Raw genomic sequence first — 18,249 nt, 5'->3', positions numbered from 1 at the left:
AAACATATCTAACTTATCTTAGATCTAAAATCTAATTAATGAAATGAACTTCAAGACGGCTGCACTTACTCTCTTCTTGATCATGTGCGAAGGGGACGCTTTGTCGCTCTTCTGCGCGTCCTTCTTACTCCGGTAAGCACGTGTTCTTAAAGCCACTTTCTTTTTCAGAGGCACTTTAGATCTGTAAGAAACGTAATAATATAAGTATGACTAATGATTTATTTTGTAGATTGAAATAAATAATATCTTAGATAAATTGGCTAATTCGTGTGATCAGAAACAAAAGAAAATAATCATCACAATAATAAGACGGAAGATTTAATGGCGCTTTGCTTTTCACTGGACATAAGGATATCTTGCGAAAGATGAGCGAAGCTGGCTGCTTCCAAGCTACCTTGTCATTGGGAAATCAATTGTATAGTGATATAACTACTTTTTGGTGTACAATAGAAGTGTATTCATAACTTAAGATAGTAAATTAAATCTGTATTCTGTAGATTCATTTCTTTTAAGACGGCCGATTGGCGCAGTGGGTAGCGACCCTGCTATCTGAGTCCAAGGCCGTGGGTTCGATTCCCACAACTGGAAAATGTTTGTGTGATGAACATGAATGTTTTTCAGTGTCTGGGTGTTTACATGTATATTATAAGTATTTATGTATGTTATTCATAAAAATATTCATCAGTCACCTTAGTACCCATAACACAAGCTACGCTTACTTTGGGGCTAGATGGCGATGTGTGTATTGCGTTATATATTTATTTATTATTATTTATTATTTATTTTAGGTTAACAATTAACTTCCGCAATGTCAATTATTGATTTTTCTAAAACAGCCATCTCCAGTCGCGTGCATAGAGGGTATGCACAGGATATGAAGATGATATAAAGTGAAGAAAATCTCCAGTAAGAGTCATAAATACTTAAGGGTAGGCATATCAATCTTACAATCTATCCTTAAGTTTTTTTTAACTCGGAGTGGAGAATTCTTTGATTTTATATCATCTACAAACCCTGTGCATACGCTATATGCACGCCACTGGCCATCTCTCTTAATTATAAAAGCCAATATTGTAACCAACAGCCAATATTTACCTAACAGCTGTATGCACGATGAGACCCTGGTCGTTTGCATCAGGCAGGCGGACGGTTTCGGTGGTGGATGAGTGAATGATTGTGACTGATTTGATCTTCTTCGCTTGGCGGCCGAAGAACCGGGTGCTAGCCACCTTTAAAAAATCACTCATATTATTAAACATGAAAAATTCTAATGTGTATATTAAATAATCCTCAGGAATTAATTATGACACAATTTTATGAATACGATTTCGGTGTGCTTGAACATATTATTGTCCTACTAAAAAAGTATTTAAATTAAATGTGAAAAATATTTGCCTTCCAAATCCCCAATAGCAGGGTGCCCTTTAAGCTAAATAATTTTCAGTTTTGGACCCATTAAAGAAACAACTTGATTCTTTAATGGGTCCAAAACTGTAAGTATGATTTCAAAACAATGGAGCTTAGGGACAGAGTCTGTAATGAAATACCATCAATAAAATATATAAAACATAAAAAAAAATCGTCATTAAAAGACTACCAGACAGACTACCAGACATTTCCACCAGCAGCGTCTGAAAAAATAAATAAATTGTATGTATGTAACTGTCTAGCTGTGGCTTTATCCCTGTAGATTGTAGATGTAGATATAGCTTAATTGGAATTACAGTTGTTAACAATTGTAGTCACGTCCCTGGAGAGATTTACACATAATATGTAAGAAACCTTCATAGATATTGGTGATCGCCACTTTTAGCCGAGCTAAATTGCTTTTAATGTTACGAGTGACTAAATTCGATATGGATTTAAATATAATTAAAGGTGGGCGAGTGAGCCAATGAGTTAGCCAATGGTATGATAATCTATGAGAAAACGAAATGGCGCTTCTACTGCACTTTTGCTCTGGGTTCTGGAACTTTGAACCATTAGTCGTAGAAACATTACCCAAAGCAGGTATTTGCTTTAAAAAAACATATTAATTAATGAACATGTGCATGATACGCAGTGGCTTGCATAATGAAGGAAATCTCCAATACGAGTTACAAAAAACTTAAGGATAGGCATTGTAAGAGTTATAAAAAGCCTACCCTTTAAGTATTTATAACTCGTACTAGAGATTTTCTTCATTTTATATCATCTGCATACCCTGTGCATACCCTCTATGCACGCCACTGATGATACGCTAGCTATTTGGTTTATTTTGTTTCTTTTGTATAGCCTACTTCCAACGCTTACGTAAATTAGTTTGGCTCAGTACCTTCTTAACTTAAATGACGTAGAAACTATTATTAAAAAACGGTTAGATTTTATCATCCAATTCTATTGCAGAATCAAGGACGCTGCAGCAACGCTAAAAATAAAGTTAAAAAAATATTAAATTATACATATTTCGAATGGGTGTCATTTAAACAACTGTCGAATGATTGTAATCAGAATTTCAATCAAACTTTTCTTGATCTGATTCTACAACATACAGTAGTTTTCCAGATCACAAAAGACAAGTGCAGGGGTAAAATTAAAAAAGGTGCTTTTTTTATATTTTTTTTTTCTTTTTTGATAAGATTTAGATTCAACTCTGTTGGGTCTTGGACTTGTTAGGTCCCCACAGAAAATGAAAAAGCCGCCAAAGGCTGTCTTAAAAATAACATGTAACGCGTTTATTTCTGAACGTCTATTGTCAAGAAATTATCAAAGGTACCTTTTTCTAAATTATAGTTTTTATTGACGGACTAAGCCACACCTGCCACCTGATGGCAAGCGCAAACAATTGTCTATGAACAGAGCAACACTTCGCAGGGCATGGCAGGAACACGTATTGCAACGTGCCGCCCTGTCCTTCAACCTGACACTTAGGTGGTAACCTCATATGCCTGTACTTAATTACACCGGCAACCACGCATTGTAACAATGCTGCTTGGCGGCAGAAATAAGCATGGTGGTAGTACTTCCTTGGACGAGCTCTATCACAAAAAAGCTCTGCTACTACCAAACGCCCGGGGTTAGGACATTAAAGTTTTCCACTCCCGTGTGTTTAAGAACATGTTAAGCGGACTATCCTGGTTATTATCACGCTTTATGCTTGGATGTCGCCAACCCGGATTAAAGTTTGGGGAGCTCTAAATTAGGACGGACAATTTTATCTTCTCCCACAGTTTTATCAACCCTCAGAGCACTACCACACGTATAATATCCAAATAATATATGTGTGGTATATCTATTCCAGGTGATACTGAATTATTGCTCTAACCCGGTTGTTCTTCTAATAATTTTAAATGACAATGCGAAATGATGATAACAAAAAAAAAAACACCCGGCTAACTTTGTTGTGCGCTTCTTATTATGAAAAAGTAAAAACATATGCTTAGCAACGAGAGAATTAAAAGTTTAAGGATTTGATCATACCAGTAGAGCAATAACGGCCAGCAGTATGAGCAGCACGGCGTACCAGTGGCGTAGTACCCAGCGCTTAAAGCCAGCAATGCTTTCGTCGGACAGCAGCAGCCTTCGTAGTGTCGCCAGCGGGCCCGACGGGTCAACTTCGCGGCAGCGTTGGAACACGTCGCAGTACCTAAACAACATACCAATCATACAATTACCGTTGCTGTTTTACCCGCAACTTCGCATGCGTCTGTTTTAGTTTTTCGAAAGTATCCCTGGGAATCGTTTGTTTGCTCGGACTACAAAGTAGGTAATCTTTGTGTGCAACCTATTAAGGTGAAAAAAAAGGCAGTAAAACATATCGAAGGTAAATGCGTTTTGATGCGTTTCTCAAAATTCCGAGGATTTATTAAATTTGATCGCGAAAATTTCGAGACTAAAATATGCCGAATCCTCAACAAGAGTCAAGAGGAGCTCTTGACGCTTGAAGCTCAAAATGCAATCACAGATAACCCCAAGTAACCACCTACCATACATTAATTTACTATTTGTTTAGTACGTACACTTTTTCTCCAGGATTATTTTGTCTCCCTGTGTAATTGTTTTTGTAGCAATGCTTTTCAAGTTGTAGCACAGTTATTCAAAATTAAAAATGAAACAAATAAAAATATTCATTAATACATTAAGTTGTTACGACCTCATTTAGCAGCACTCAGCACTTTAATGGGCTGGGGATGATAAAGTGTGCTTACCCGTTGTAGTCATTACAAGGCGTGCCGGGCTTAGCGTACATGTCCGGCACGTCGTACGGCGATGTGTTCCAGTGGAAGGAGGACACGCAGGCGCCACCGGGCTTGCGGCAACACAGCTCGCACGCCGACCGGGGGTCATCTTTACGCGGCCCACACTGGCAGGATTCCAAACCGTATGCCAAGCAGATAGAGCCCGTGCATTCCTGGGAAAGAAAATAAAGGATATAAATTATAACAGGGCTTAAAATCGGTTGATTTTTCGTACTGTTAAAAACGTTCGCCGTAACCGGCTAATATTTCAGAACGAAATCCAATTATCAACAAGCGACTCCCGTGTAAACGATGCCTGAGTTGATTGACTGCTCGTACCCGATTTCGCATTTTCCTTTTTAAGTAGGCGCTAGGCGCCATCTTAGTTACAACACTGATTCGTCGGTGCGTAATGTTTAGGGAACTTGGAGTCTGACACTTGAAAGTTGAAAGAAATAAAAATATACGGAAAATGAAAAATATGATAACACAAACATAAACTACCTACGTAGTACGTAATAAATGTATGCCTACGAATTTTCTTTGATTAGACGTTATTGACTTAGACATTTCCTTGTTATTAGTTAGTAAAAATCGGCAAAAGTCATCACTCACCCCCATAAAGCAGACGAGCTCCTTGTCGCAGCGGGTGCGGTTGGGCTTGTGGCGACTGGCGGGGCAGGCGGCGCGCTTGCCGTCGCAGTGCGCCGCGTCACGGCAACCGTTGTCCGAGCGGCACTTGTCGCCGAACTTCAGCGTACAGGATGCGGTGCAGCACGGACCCTGTAAACCGGACCACAAAATTAATCATCAGATCAGATCAGATCATCGGATCAGCGAGACACCGTGAGCGATGGCATCCCTATGTGGTTGATATTCCATCAACACGCATGAAACGTTTTTTATCCACGTTTCTTACACGTAACGCTATTATGCGGAACGCCCTCCCGGCAAGAGCAAGGCAAAAGTTGGTTAGCGCAGATCCCCGACGAGGTGAACTGATGACATCAAACTAGTTTCTGGGTGTTGCTGAACCCAAGCGGCACTAACCGTGGTATTTGGAACTTCCTGCAATGACCTATGACGAGTGGACGTCCAGTAGACGTACATTGGTTGACAAGATGATCCTCATTTAGCAGCACAGCGCAGTATTATTGTTTTGTATTTTTTTTCAAATAAACATCTCATTGTTTTTACTGCGCCGAAAAGGGCAGAAGCCAAATTGGCCATTCACATTTTCTGCAGATATATACTGCCTTCGACTCAGACTTCAATCTCTAATCGTATTTGCCACTTTTCCGGTCTCAACAATAATTACGTTTGCTTACCTGACTAGGACTGCATACGCTATGTTCGGTGAGAGTGCAAGGCTTGTAGTGCGGCCGCACTGCCTGCGGGCGGCAGCAGACGTCCGTGCACTCGGACGCCCAGCCGCAGTCACATTCCTCGCCTTCCTCCACCACACCGTTGCCGCAGATTGCTGGCTGCGGTTCTGCGAAATTAGGAAAGAAAAAATAAGAATTATATTAATTTTATAAAGAGGAAATATTTCTTTACTTGTAAACAAACAAATCGATAACCTAGGGCAGTAGACATTTTTCTCCCTAGAGAAAGGATAAAATTTTAACTTCGCCCACAGTATAAGTGGAAATATTAACTAAATAATATACGAGGGTAAACTTTTCTCGGTTGCCGTACTTCGGCAGGTGGACACGTAAATTTTATTCCTTCTCAGGGGACATAATCGGGTATATAATTTTTATCTCCTGCCTATTGTAGCCGTGCTCGGTACTAGTCGTGCATGTTTTAGTTTCGTTACCTGTGAAGCATCCCTTCGGGGAGCGAGCCTTGTTGTTAAGCACAGGGTCGATGGCTCGGAGGGAGCACGGGGAGAACTTGTTGTTGTTCTTGCGATCCCCACTGGTGGCGCGCGCGAACATTATGTAGTTGCCGTCCTCTCCGAAGGGCGTGCACATTTCTGGGTCGTGCTGAAACAAATTCATCATCATCATCGTATCAACCCATTACCGAGCTCGAGTCTTCTCCGACAATGAGAAGGGGACAGGCCCACCCCGCTGGCCCAGTGCGGATTGGTGCACAACGATTTTTTTTTTTTATAATATTAATTGACGGACCAAGAAGCATTGATAGTGGTTAGGACTTCGGTTTCAATTTCGCTGGCCGAATTCTTATCCCAGCATGCTCTTCTAACTTTCTATGTTATGTGCATTTTAAGCAAATAAAATATAACTGGCTTTAACGGCAATGTTTTCAAACGTCTGGGCCAGCGTGGCAGTCTAAGGCTAAACCCATCTCATGGTGGGAGGAGACACCAGCCTAATAGTGGGCCGGAAATAGCTAGATATGATGATGAATGAATGATTGAATGTATATACTTTTATTGCACACCACAAAAAGTACATAAAAAAGTAAGGTATAAAAAAACAACGTATACAATTTTGGAAGAAATCGCTTCATAACGATTTCTTCCAGGCAACCAATGGCGAAGAAAACTAGTTTGGTGGTGGTAAAACAATATTTTATAATTACTTAAGTAGTGGAAAACTATCAAATTCAAAATTTCTTTATTCATGTAGGTGAAGCGTTTATACATATATGTTTACATAATTGTAAGGGGATGGTGATAACTTCGTTCGCCAACTTAAACCTAAAGCTACGAGGGTTCCAAACGCGCCCTGGTCTAAGAAGAGCCCACAACAAACTTAGCCGGGTAATTTTCTTTTTGTTATCACAGTTTATTTATATTATGCTATGAAGCAATTCACAGCCAAGCTTTTTTATCGTTCAAGTAATCCTTAATATTATAATAGGATTTTTCTGTAAGCTTACGTTTTATATAAACTTTGAACTTATTGAGAGACAATTTAAAAATTTCATTTGGTAATTTGTTATAAAATAATTGACAATTGCCCTTGACTGAATTTGCAATTTTGTGTAGCCTAGTAAACTGCACAATGAGTTTTTTTGCTTCCAAAATTAATATTGTTACAGTACATTATCTTTTTAAATGTTGTTATATTTTGAATTTTGTCATGAATTGTTTAATTTTTTTATTGAATTGTAAAATTTAGAACGTTTAATTTTTGTGTGATTAGGCCAAAACGCTCGTTTAAAATTCTTGGAAAGTAATTGAACTTTTTTTTTAAACTCATCACTGTTATCATCGCGTATTAATATAGCAACACTTCGCAAAGCATGCAAGGAGCAGTTCTTAAAAAGTGCCATCAACCTGAGTATATGTGCCCGTAATTACTACGTCAACCACAAACTAGCTGGAATACAGCAGTGTTGCTTTGTTGCTGAAATAAGTAAGGCGCTAGTACTTCATATACGGGCTCTGTCACTAAAAGCTCTACTAGGATGGTTGACCCTATAGTTGATCGGCACCGGTTGTTGACCACTTCATACATGCACAAAAGCATTGCATACCCTAACATTGGTATACAACTCGTATAGGATGAGAATTTGTGCCGTTTTATACAATTTTCCTGGTGTATGCATACCCTGGTAAGAAACCCAGTGCACGCCACTGCGCTTCATGCATATAACATGTTGCATACATGGTCGCAACTGGTTTTGAGATAGTTTCAGAACTCAGCGGTTATCCGGATAGTTTCAGAACATACCGGTGATCCGAAGTTATGGCCGATCTCGTGCGCGAGAGTGACGTGCGAGACGGCGGGCGGCACGTGCTTCCCGTAGTTCAGCAACGTCACAATGCCGGTGTTGAGCGACTTCATGCTGCCGCGGTAGTGCTGCAAACAATTAAACTTTAGCACGAACGCCGCAACTATGCGGAAAGTGGGACTGCCAAAACACACAGCGTTCGTTAAAACTTTAACGCTTTAATGCAATCTAAAATTTTAGTTATCTTATTTGTTGTTCCTTTTATTAAAAACTAAACCCGCGTTTTTCGTTTGCGTTTATTATGATTTTCTTGCTAATCCAGCGGGAACCGTTTGTCTTGCTGGGATAACTATTTTTTTACGTGCATTATTTTTTTGTCCAAAGAAGAAGGTAACATCGATTTTTCGAGCAAAAAAAACATTGATTCTCCATCTTTCCAATTATTTCTATGCCTTAAATCAAGTCGTTTGGATGCTTAGTTGGGCGTTAAGGAAGGACAAAAAATTATACAAATAATATTTAGGATTCCATTAAAATAAACTTTGCTTTGTAATACTTAAGCTGAAATTATTGAATGACATTTAAACAATATTTTTAGGATTTTCTATTTATTTTTTCTTCATAGTCATTATTGTCGGACCAAACATTTAGTCCACCTAGTTAGTGGAAAACTGTGGCCTTTAAACACAGTATCAAATCGCAAGGCATGCAAGGCACACATCCTGTAAAGTGCCGCCACGTGTCCATCAGGCGTAGGTACTAAATCTCATGTGCTAGTAGTGTTACCAACTGTAATGTTACCAACCAAGTAATTTAGAAGGAAACATTGCTGCTTGACGGCAGAAATAAGCATGGCAGCATACTTCCTCAGACGAGCTTTGTTACAAAAGGCTCACTACTACTTAACGAATATTTAAAAACGATTCAGGTATTTATTGATATAACTCACACTATCTGTTTCTTAAGAGAAAAGACGAACCTGAATATTGTCTTATTTTTGTTTATACGTGTTAGAATTTAATATTTATTGTTTTGATTTGGTAACAAATGAAAACTATATTCCTTCTGATTCAGCAACATTGATGCGAGTCGGTGCATACATCGACTTTTCGAAGCTCGTCCATTAAACATGCGCCCCTACAATATTATATCGTACCTACATCCGAAATCCATGCTTATTCTTACCGTTGCGGTTAACTTTTGTAAAATGCACGATATTTCGTAGAAACTACTGTAGTGAGAAAAAAACAAATTAGTTCAGAGGTACGGAATCGAGTTGCACCTGAACTGAATAGCAGGCTTACGTTGTAGGTACATTCTGGCATTTCAGCCTCGCTTTGTATAGAACAAAAGCGAGAACAATAGTCAACATGTAAATCCACTTTTGTCAGTCACATGGATTTACGGTGTTTTAATTTAATATTCAATTATTAATATCATATTTCTATTACGAAAAATACCTTCCGCTGCTAAATGAGTTGAAGGAAGTTATTAGCTATTTATAAATCTATATAGTTTGTCTTCACAGCGAAAGATATAGTTGCTTGTTTGTTTTGTTAACTTTATTGCCGACACATAACAATATACGAATAAAAAATGTCAATAAAAAAATTGTTAAACATTTTGCGTGTATATTTCTGACTCGAATGTCCGTTGTTTTACACGATTCAGTTAAATTCTCAGTATAAATGTTTTAAAGTTAGCTCTCAAAATTTCAAGTGCGTTTTATTAGCAGGTTATCAAAAATTAGTGATAAAATAAAAATAATGTAAATTTAATCATTATTGAGAATTTTGGTTGTTTTCATTTTTATAATTAGGTTAAGTTAGGTTAGGATACTGATATTATACACAATTTTTTTAGGTAAGACACTTAAAAACATAAAATGTCAATTATAGGACTCCTAGAATGCATCAAAAATGAAAATTGCAAATTGCAACGTCCGTCGTTCCGTCAATCCGTAAAGGTCACGATCTTAAGACAACGTGATAACAAGTACTAGAGGATCATAAGTTGGAAGGAACACTTGAAAAGCATCAAAAACCAGATGGGAAAACGGCATATTATGCTGTAGTTGATATCCAGGAAATGAGCTAACTACATTAGGCTTTAACGGTTTCGTTTATTTCGGTCAAGGGCCGTTATTACGAGTACTAAAACGTTAATGTATTTTCCTTCCACGAGGCCAACAATGCCTTTTAATTTTGATAAGTTTGCTAATATAACGTGACTTTTTTCAGTTATATGCTTTTACCATTCGAAGCTCTTATAGAAAAGTAGGGGTTTCATAAAAGAGTTAAGAGTAAAATGCATCTTAATGATATGGAATTGAAGTTAAAATTTACAAAATGAATTTACAATTTGCGATTCTAATAAGAATTACATAAGACCTATTTTTCTTTGACTGCCAAAACGGCTCATCGTTTGCGAGTTAGCAAATCTTGTACTAAGGCTACTGGTTTAGTTAGTACATTAGTCGGATGCACTCAACGATAATTCCCAGTGGAAGCAGGACTAATTCAAGAAATGGAAACTATCTATGTACGGTCCAAGTATCCACTTAATTTGGCTAAGTGCTTTCGGCTTATTTGTCACTTTAAAAAACATTACGGACCTCGCTAGGAAAGTTAAAGCAAGCAACAGACCTAAAAAAGAGACATAGGTATTAGAGATAACTGATCAAATATACTAACGCCATTCTTTTCGCAGACTCCCCCGGCGTTCTTCAGATCACCCGTCCAGGCCAAACCCAACGTGCCCATTTCAAAGTCGCGGTATGTGAACATGTACGCCAAACAAAACGCGTCGTAGTCTTCCTCTGAAAATAACATTAATCATAAATTAAAAATTAACCCGCCACTAAATTATTCCCTTTCAATATAGAGTACAGTATTCTACTAATGAAGCCCTTTTATTTCATACCCATATTAAAGGAATAAAAAAAAAAACTGTAAAAGTGGTGGCAGCCATCTTGGATTTTAAATTTATCATTGTGTATGGTAAAGTTAATTCTGCTAGTCAAGCCTTTTTATTTTAAACCTATATTGTGAGAAAAATATAAAATTTGCTGTTTTGTGGCGGCGGCCATCCGATTTTCATCAAACATCCAAACGAATTAATCTTTCAAACAAATAAAAAACAAAATCAAAATCGGTTTATCGATTTCACGTGCTATTTCAAATGTGCTAAGCTCAGCAATAGTGGAAAAGGTAACATAGCATCATAGCCTAGCTTTGACCTCATTCACTGCTTTGCTACATCTGTCTGGTTGCACCCTACGGATCGTTTTTGCCATTTTTGTAACGAAACCCTAAAAGCGACAATAAATTAATCTTCTGAATAGGTACTAAATAATCAGGATAAATTAGGGTATTCCGTTCACATTTGTAAAAGAGAAGCAAAATGGGAATTAAATGCTAAAAGCGTTTCCTTGTATTTCAATTTCAAGAGAAAATAATATTATTTTTCATAATAAATAGATACATACTTTTTATACACCCCTATATACCTATATACCTCATATATTCTTTATCTACTCTCGTAACGAGAAGATCGAATTTTAAACTTCAAAACTAATTCATATTGACATGGAATACTAGCATCGTATAAAAAATAGCACTCGCGTAAAATTACCCTCATCACGAAACTGTTGCTTGCATAAATAACAATTTTAAGTCAATATTAAGCTAATAAACAAAATAATCACCGAAAACTTGTTAAGACACTCATTATTACCTGAAAAAAGTTCCAAATACTTCTCTACGCCATAATTATTTGGAAACCTGTAGGCTGGGTCTTTCAGAGCGTCTAGCGTGTGGACCTTAATTCTTTTGATCATAAACGTAATGTTATCCGGTTTTCCATCTTGATTGAAATCTAAAACAAAATAAAAAGTCCTATAACTCGAAAGGTTATTTAAATGAAGTCAAGATTAATTTAATGCGACATTTATTTTCGAAATTAGGCTTCTTTAAGCTACTACTTAAACATTTTAGTAATTAAATTAATAATCCGTTTTAGTTACCTGTGACTTTATATATCGCATTAACTTTCTGAACATGGCGGGTCATAACTTCTATACACGCTTCCTCCGAACCATATCTCTGATAAAACATATGGTCAGCCTGTAAATATACTAAGCAAGTTGTTTTTCTCGGGTCTACCGTAGCTCTTTTGTTCACGTGTCTTCCATCGTCACTCGCGTTTGCGGATAATATAGTATACCCTACTGGCTCCTTCTTAACTATATCTTTACTAACAGTCACAACACCTGCTTTAGTCTTTATCACTTCGACATGCGTCTTTGGCTTCGGTCTAGATTCCTCTGAATCGAGTCGCACTTTAGTTATGAGGTTACTTTTATCGATTTTGGTTTTTGGTTTTCTCGTACTAAACTTATCAAATGGATCACTATTACTGGTGTACGGGACATCTAAGTCTAACGGTAGTTCTGGATTTTTCTTTGGCTCATCGTCTTGCATTTCGTCATCGGGAAGCCAACGCTTCTTTCGTCTGTTTATTTCGCTTTTCAAGTCTTCTGTGTAATTGTTGAAGGGCACTTCTTCAACTGTTACTTGGTCAGTAAAATTGAACAGTTCTCCTTGGTATCCGAGCTTGCCCTTTATGTGGAGAAGATGTGAAGCACAGGGAGGGTTTTCGTGGCCAGCATGGGGATGCTCCACGTCTGATCTTCTGTAGATGACACTATGCATGGAAGGATGGTTGACGTCGTACCGTGAGAGAGGTTCGATGTAATATTCTTCAGTGGGAGTCCATATTGTTCCATCGAAGAGACCGTCAGCGGTTATGACCCCGTAAACCAGTGAAGAATCGTCATCTGAAACAAAACACACATAATAAATCTAAATACTCCATATTTGAATAATAGATTAGAAGCCATGGAAATAAGGTCGCGTTTTGGCATGTCACACTTAAAAATCTTAAAAGTTTACGTGGGTTGAACATTAAAGAACAAATGCGAATCGATATAATTAAATAGTGACTCCACTGCAAAAAAAAAATCAGATTTCGTTTGGAAACTGCATACTCGTAATAAACAAGATCACAATAGGATTTCGTTGTTAGGGATTTTATTTATGTAGATTAAATCAAACATGTGAAATGATATTGTTTATTATTAGAGTGATAAATTTTGTCTTTTTTTTTGCTTACGATCCAACCCAAAACAATTTCCGAGTTTTCCTCATACCCGAAACCAAATGAAGCTATGGGTACTTCTCATATCATGCTTCAAGATAAGTGAGATTTATTTATTAGTCTAGCAGTTTCACAATTTAATGAAACAGTCACTGCTTTAAAGGGACTGATGGGCGACCGAATAAATGGGGTGCTATATTTAATGCAAACTTAGTCGAGGCGCAAAGAGCCTCTGGGCATCTAAATGTATCAAAATCAAAAGTTGTACTCGCTGCTCAAAACCGCTCATAAATAACCTTAATTGCAAACCGCTCCTCGCGCTTTGTAATATTTTGACGACCTTTGGGTACGAGAGTATGAAGCTAATTAGCTTTAACACAATGCTGAATAAACGCGGCCGTTACTTTGCGGAGATCCATGTTAAACAATGAACCACAATCTATTGTTCTAGTCATATTATAAATGGGAAAGTATATTTGTTTGTTACGTGTTTACGGTTTAACCACAGCACCGATCTTGAAGAAATTTCGTATAGACATTACATGCTTCCTGAATATGGACACAGGATACTTTTTATTCCGGCAAATTATCCGACGATCATTCCCGCGGGATGTTAAATACATGTTATGTACGGTAATAGCAATATACTGAAGAGTATTATTGCGTATGTACAGTATTAATATTTAAATGGGGTGACTCCGTTGTGTGTGATGCCGGAGACAAGAAAGTCAAACTCCGGAGAAGCACACTCCATTAAACTTGTGAACTAATTTCATCAAATTTCACTTTGTCTTGAATGTAGCAGATGGGTCGCACCTCGTAATTTCGTTTTATTAAGTTTGCTACAGCGCCCTTAGTACAAAATCGTACACTTCGCAAGCGTTTACAGTTTTCGAGTTGGTATCCATAACCTATAATCATCTGAAATAACTGACGTCCTCTTCTAATCATCTCACAGGGACATCCCCTTGTTGTCTTTTCTATGGGTATCAATTTCAAATCATTGAGGGTATGACTGTTACTATGTTTATCTCTTCGGCCCTCTTTATTTCTTATCTGATTACGTTGAACTTGTCTCTTTATCCTTTTGTATCAATCCATACAAAGATTCGCCCCAAGGATTTTTAAGCTTGGCAAGTGGGTTTGTCTTAGCAAAGCTAAACTGATTGCACGTATGTTAAAAGGTGTAAACACGAGAGTTACAGTAAAATGGAAGTAATGCTCTTTGTTTTAAAGTATTGCATTACGTATATAAAAACTTTTCAACACCGGATTTAAAAAAAAATTAAAATATACCATAATGTTTATAGTATGTTACTAAAATAAAATTAAATAATAAACCAAATGCAATTTATTCATCTACAGCCAGCGCTTCTAGTGGAATGTATGTGGATTAAAAATCGTAAGGTAGTAAACAATTTACAATTTAGAATCATCACAAATAAGTCCAGTTTATTTCGATCTTATAGTGTTTCGATACTCGAAAACAATAGACATTCTCGAGCTGTGTAATTTCGTACTAAAGGCACGGAATATTGAAGTTTGCTACCCGTCCGTAATTTATTATCTTGACGACGCGGAAATGTGCGATAGAGTGGGATTTGAAACACCATAAAGATAATTGAAATAATTTTGTCTGGCGATATGTAAAATAGGAAGAAAAGTGTAGACATACACATACAGTATAATGTCGTATAGTTATAACAGACAACTGCTGGTCTAAAGGCCTCTTTCAACGGAAGGGTTCGCCCATAATCACCACGATCGCGCTGGACAAACGGTTTGGTGATCGCAGTACAGTTGAAATATTTCGTTACGAGTTCCATCGTGGCACCGTGCTGCAGAAACAGCTCGAAGGATTAATTTGTATGGCGGAGGTATCGCAAAAGAAACTACAGTGACTTTTTGGTTCCAACGTTTTCTTTTCGGACATTTCGACCTGCAGAACAAGCCCCGTGGACAGCCGGAAAGTTGATAATGAAGAACTGAAGGCTATTGTGGAAGCGGATTCATATGTAAGGATCTAATATTATCAACCGAATGAATCTAACATTGAGGGGTGCCTAGTGTTTGTTCTACGTTTACTAATTCGATCGCGTGAGTGTTAACCACGATTTATATGGTATCAAAAGAGCGCCATCTAGTTTAGATACTGGGAAGCAGTATCGTCACTAAATGGAGCTCTTTCTATGCCATATACATCGTAGTTAACTTCCACGGTATCAAATAACTAAACGTAGGTAGAAAATCTCACACTAGGAACTTTCATGCATTTTGAATGCAAGACTGCATAATGGATACGCGGCAAGGCATATCTAACGATTTAAATCATTGCCAACGAGCAAATTGGACAGATATAAACCGCAGTCATAAATCTCAAGGATACCTAATAGTCGCTTATTCGGCTGTGCGATGCTACATTTGTCGTGATCGACGCCTAATTGGGTCGAGACGTTGGTAATTATAGTACGCATATATCTAATCAAGACATCCTATACGAATGTACTCTGTAATCAAATCGTATTCGCATCTCATGCGGCGTGAATAATAAATGACCGTGCTGCTATTCAATTGCAAATTATTGTTATGAATTATTCTATACTTCATCATATTAATACGACAGTACGTTTCCTTGGTTTTATATTTTCCTGTTTAAGATTTATGTTTGCGCGAAACGGAACGCATTGATATAGTAACAGCCGGTAACAGCGCTGTGACTTTGACTTTTCTGTGTTTTAATGTCAGTGAGACGTTAGTCTCATTATAGACAATTTTAAAGAACGTTAGAATTTAATTCTGCAACTCATTGTTACAATTTGGAAGGAGGAATAAACGCAAATTCTTTTAACGCTACTAATTTCGTTTTCCTGCACCTGCCCTAGCGTAAACGCAACTACAATATATATACTTGAATTTTCCCGACTCAACGATAGAGTGGAAAGAAGAAATATGTGTAATATATGGTTTTATTTATTTCCTTTAACGGCGAAGGAAAACATCGTGAAGAACGCAAAATCTGTATGATCAAGTGTTCTCCATTATGTTTTAAAAGACGCGTAAACTCTAACAAACCGCAGGCCAGCGTTTAACTCAACCTAAACCCTCTTAATTCCGATCAATGCCGATCCAATAATGTGTTGAAGATGTTGATGATGATTATTTGAACAGTAGCATAATGTTGTTGCAATAACTGTTGGACCAAATAGATGTTCCACTCGGAACTACCAGATGAACGAAACTGGAAAACGATCGCCTTTAAACAAATCAACAGTGCGCAGGGCATGCAAGGAATACGTCCTGCAGCGTGCCACCCTGTATCAAACCTGAAGCGTAAATCTGTGTTAAGCCTCATGTGCCATTTAACCAGCAACCACGCCCTTCACAGCGGAACACAGAAATGCTGCTTGGCGGCGACTATTTCCCTGAACGAGCTCTGTTACAAAATAGCTATACAACAGTTGATAAATAAAGTGTGCATATTCCATTAATTGACCCTATTCTATTAGCTTCCTAACAATAAGGGAGGGGACGAGTGCCTGCATTTAATGTAATTGCTGTGGCAAATCAAAGTGCAAAGAAACCCCACATAAAAAGCAACGGTTTATTTATGTAAATGCGTGTAATTAACGGGATTATACGAAAGCTTATCTCCCGCTTGTAGACATTTACTGTTCTAGTTTGTGTGCACATTAAAAAAGAATAATCCTTATTATAAAATGGCCACTGGCAGTCATATATCTTCTATCTATAGGTATAGTTGTTACTATAAAGCCTTGTTTTTAAAGAAAAACAATGTTTTGGATACACATTGTTTCTCAGACATCACGTAAATGTTTCATTAGTTTCCGAAACATTGTTTCAGAAACTGCTATCCTCACAGTCAATTGATTAGGTCATGTCGGCCGAGGAAGTCGTGATGTTATGTGGTGCCTAGATTTTTTTGAGAAAAAGATGGTATAATAGTCTTTTATAGAGATTGCTTGCAGCAATAAGGCCACCTTTGCATGTCTACATTATGTTTTACTGTGAACCTCTTACTGTTATTTGTTTCTGTAGGTACTCCACATCGCAAGAGCACTGCAACATACCGCTAAACACGTAGTGTTTACAGAAACAAATCATATTGTTTCCGTGACATATCACATATATCGGAAACAATATGATTTGTTTCAGAAACACGGGGATTCTTTTTCTTAAATAGGGTTTATTACTTATTTAACGTATTCCATGACAAATGTTTGTTTTCCTGGGATAAAAAGTAAACTAAGTTACTCTTCGTCTTTTAAACTTGATAGTTAGAGCGTGAAGGAAGGGAAAACAAACAAATAAACAAACACACCTACGCATTTATAATATTAAGTAAAGATTAGTAAGGATTGTTTCTCAGTGAAAGAAGGCATCATTCATCATATCAAATATGTACGCGTCCAAAGTTCCTTCTCTATGTGTGTTTGAATATAGACAGATTTTTGACTGCTAAGGTTTATTGAAAAAAAGGATAAAAGTAAGGTAAGTTACCTTCCAGCTTCCCGGAGTAAACAAGCTTGGTGTTGTAGTCGATGGGCCCGGCTGAGGAATGGAACTGCACGCCTTCCGCGAACACGGAGGTCGGATCTGGCTGCAGCACTATTCGAAACTTTCTGCAACAAGCGGAATATGTTTATTAGATTCTTTATTTCCCCTGACTCTAATATAAAGGTGAAGTCATCATCATCATCATCACATCAACAAATTGACGTGACGTCCACTGCTTGACATAGGTTTTTTGTAGGGAGTTCCAGTTTTCAGCGGCTTCCAGCGACTCGTTCGATGTCGTCTGTCCACCTCGTTGGGGTCGACTAACGCTGCGTTAACTTGTGTGGGGTCGCCATTCGAGGTGCTCCAAGGTCTTTGCGACTCGTTGAGCTATCCTAGCAACCCTAGTTTCATTTTTTAAATTTATTTTTTAGTTATTTTATGGATCTCCTATTTCTGATTTGAAACCGTAGAGATATGGTATCAAATCAGAAATCAATATCACATAACATAGCTCACACCATCGTTCGTCGAATGACTCTGAGTCTTCTTAAGATGCATGTAAACCTGTTCGGAGTATAGCAGTTATATATTAACCCATGCCGACAATCTGCGGTGCTTACACGGCATCGTAGCGAAACGCTACGCAATTTAGCTTAGCGGCACGTTTTTGTCCGCAGGGTGGTAGCTAGCCACGGCTGACTGGGAGACG

The 18,249-nt window shown here is 37.8% G+C and overlaps 1 protein-coding gene across 1 annotated transcript in view; it reads right to left on the bottom strand.

Annotated features, from left to right (window-relative positions):
* LOC120626268 overlaps positions 1-18,249 on the bottom strand; it is a 302,249-nt gene that overhangs the window by 5,755 nt on the left and 278,245 nt on the right. Inside the window, exons 3-14 of the mRNA XM_039893708.1 lie at positions 17,541-17,662; positions 11,890-12,702; positions 11,601-11,741; positions 10,559-10,683; positions 7,865-7,993; positions 6,037-6,205; positions 5,546-5,709; positions 4,833-5,000; positions 4,188-4,390; positions 3,460-3,625; positions 1,096-1,229; positions 70-181 (exon numbers count right to left, since the gene is read on the bottom strand). Coding sequence (XP_039749642.1) covers positions 70-181; positions 1,096-1,229; positions 3,460-3,625; positions 4,188-4,390; positions 4,833-5,000; positions 5,546-5,709; positions 6,037-6,205; positions 7,865-7,993; positions 10,559-10,683; positions 11,601-11,741; positions 11,890-12,702; positions 17,541-17,662 — 2,446 coding nt within the window. The remainder of the gene's footprint in view (positions 1-69; positions 182-1,095; positions 1,230-3,459; positions 3,626-4,187; positions 4,391-4,832; positions 5,001-5,545; positions 5,710-6,036; positions 6,206-7,864; positions 7,994-10,558; positions 10,684-11,600; positions 11,742-11,889; positions 12,703-17,540; positions 17,663-18,249) is intronic.

The sequence above is a fragment of the Pararge aegeria genome, chromosome 9, assembly GCF_905163445.1.
Source record: "Pararge aegeria chromosome 9, ilParAegt1.1, whole genome shotgun sequence".
In the NCBI taxonomy this organism is placed as follows: domain Eukaryota; kingdom Metazoa; phylum Arthropoda; class Insecta; order Lepidoptera; family Nymphalidae; genus Pararge; species Pararge aegeria.
Note: the sequence above shows the minus strand (reverse complement) of the source record. Positions and strands in the feature narration are given on the sequence as shown.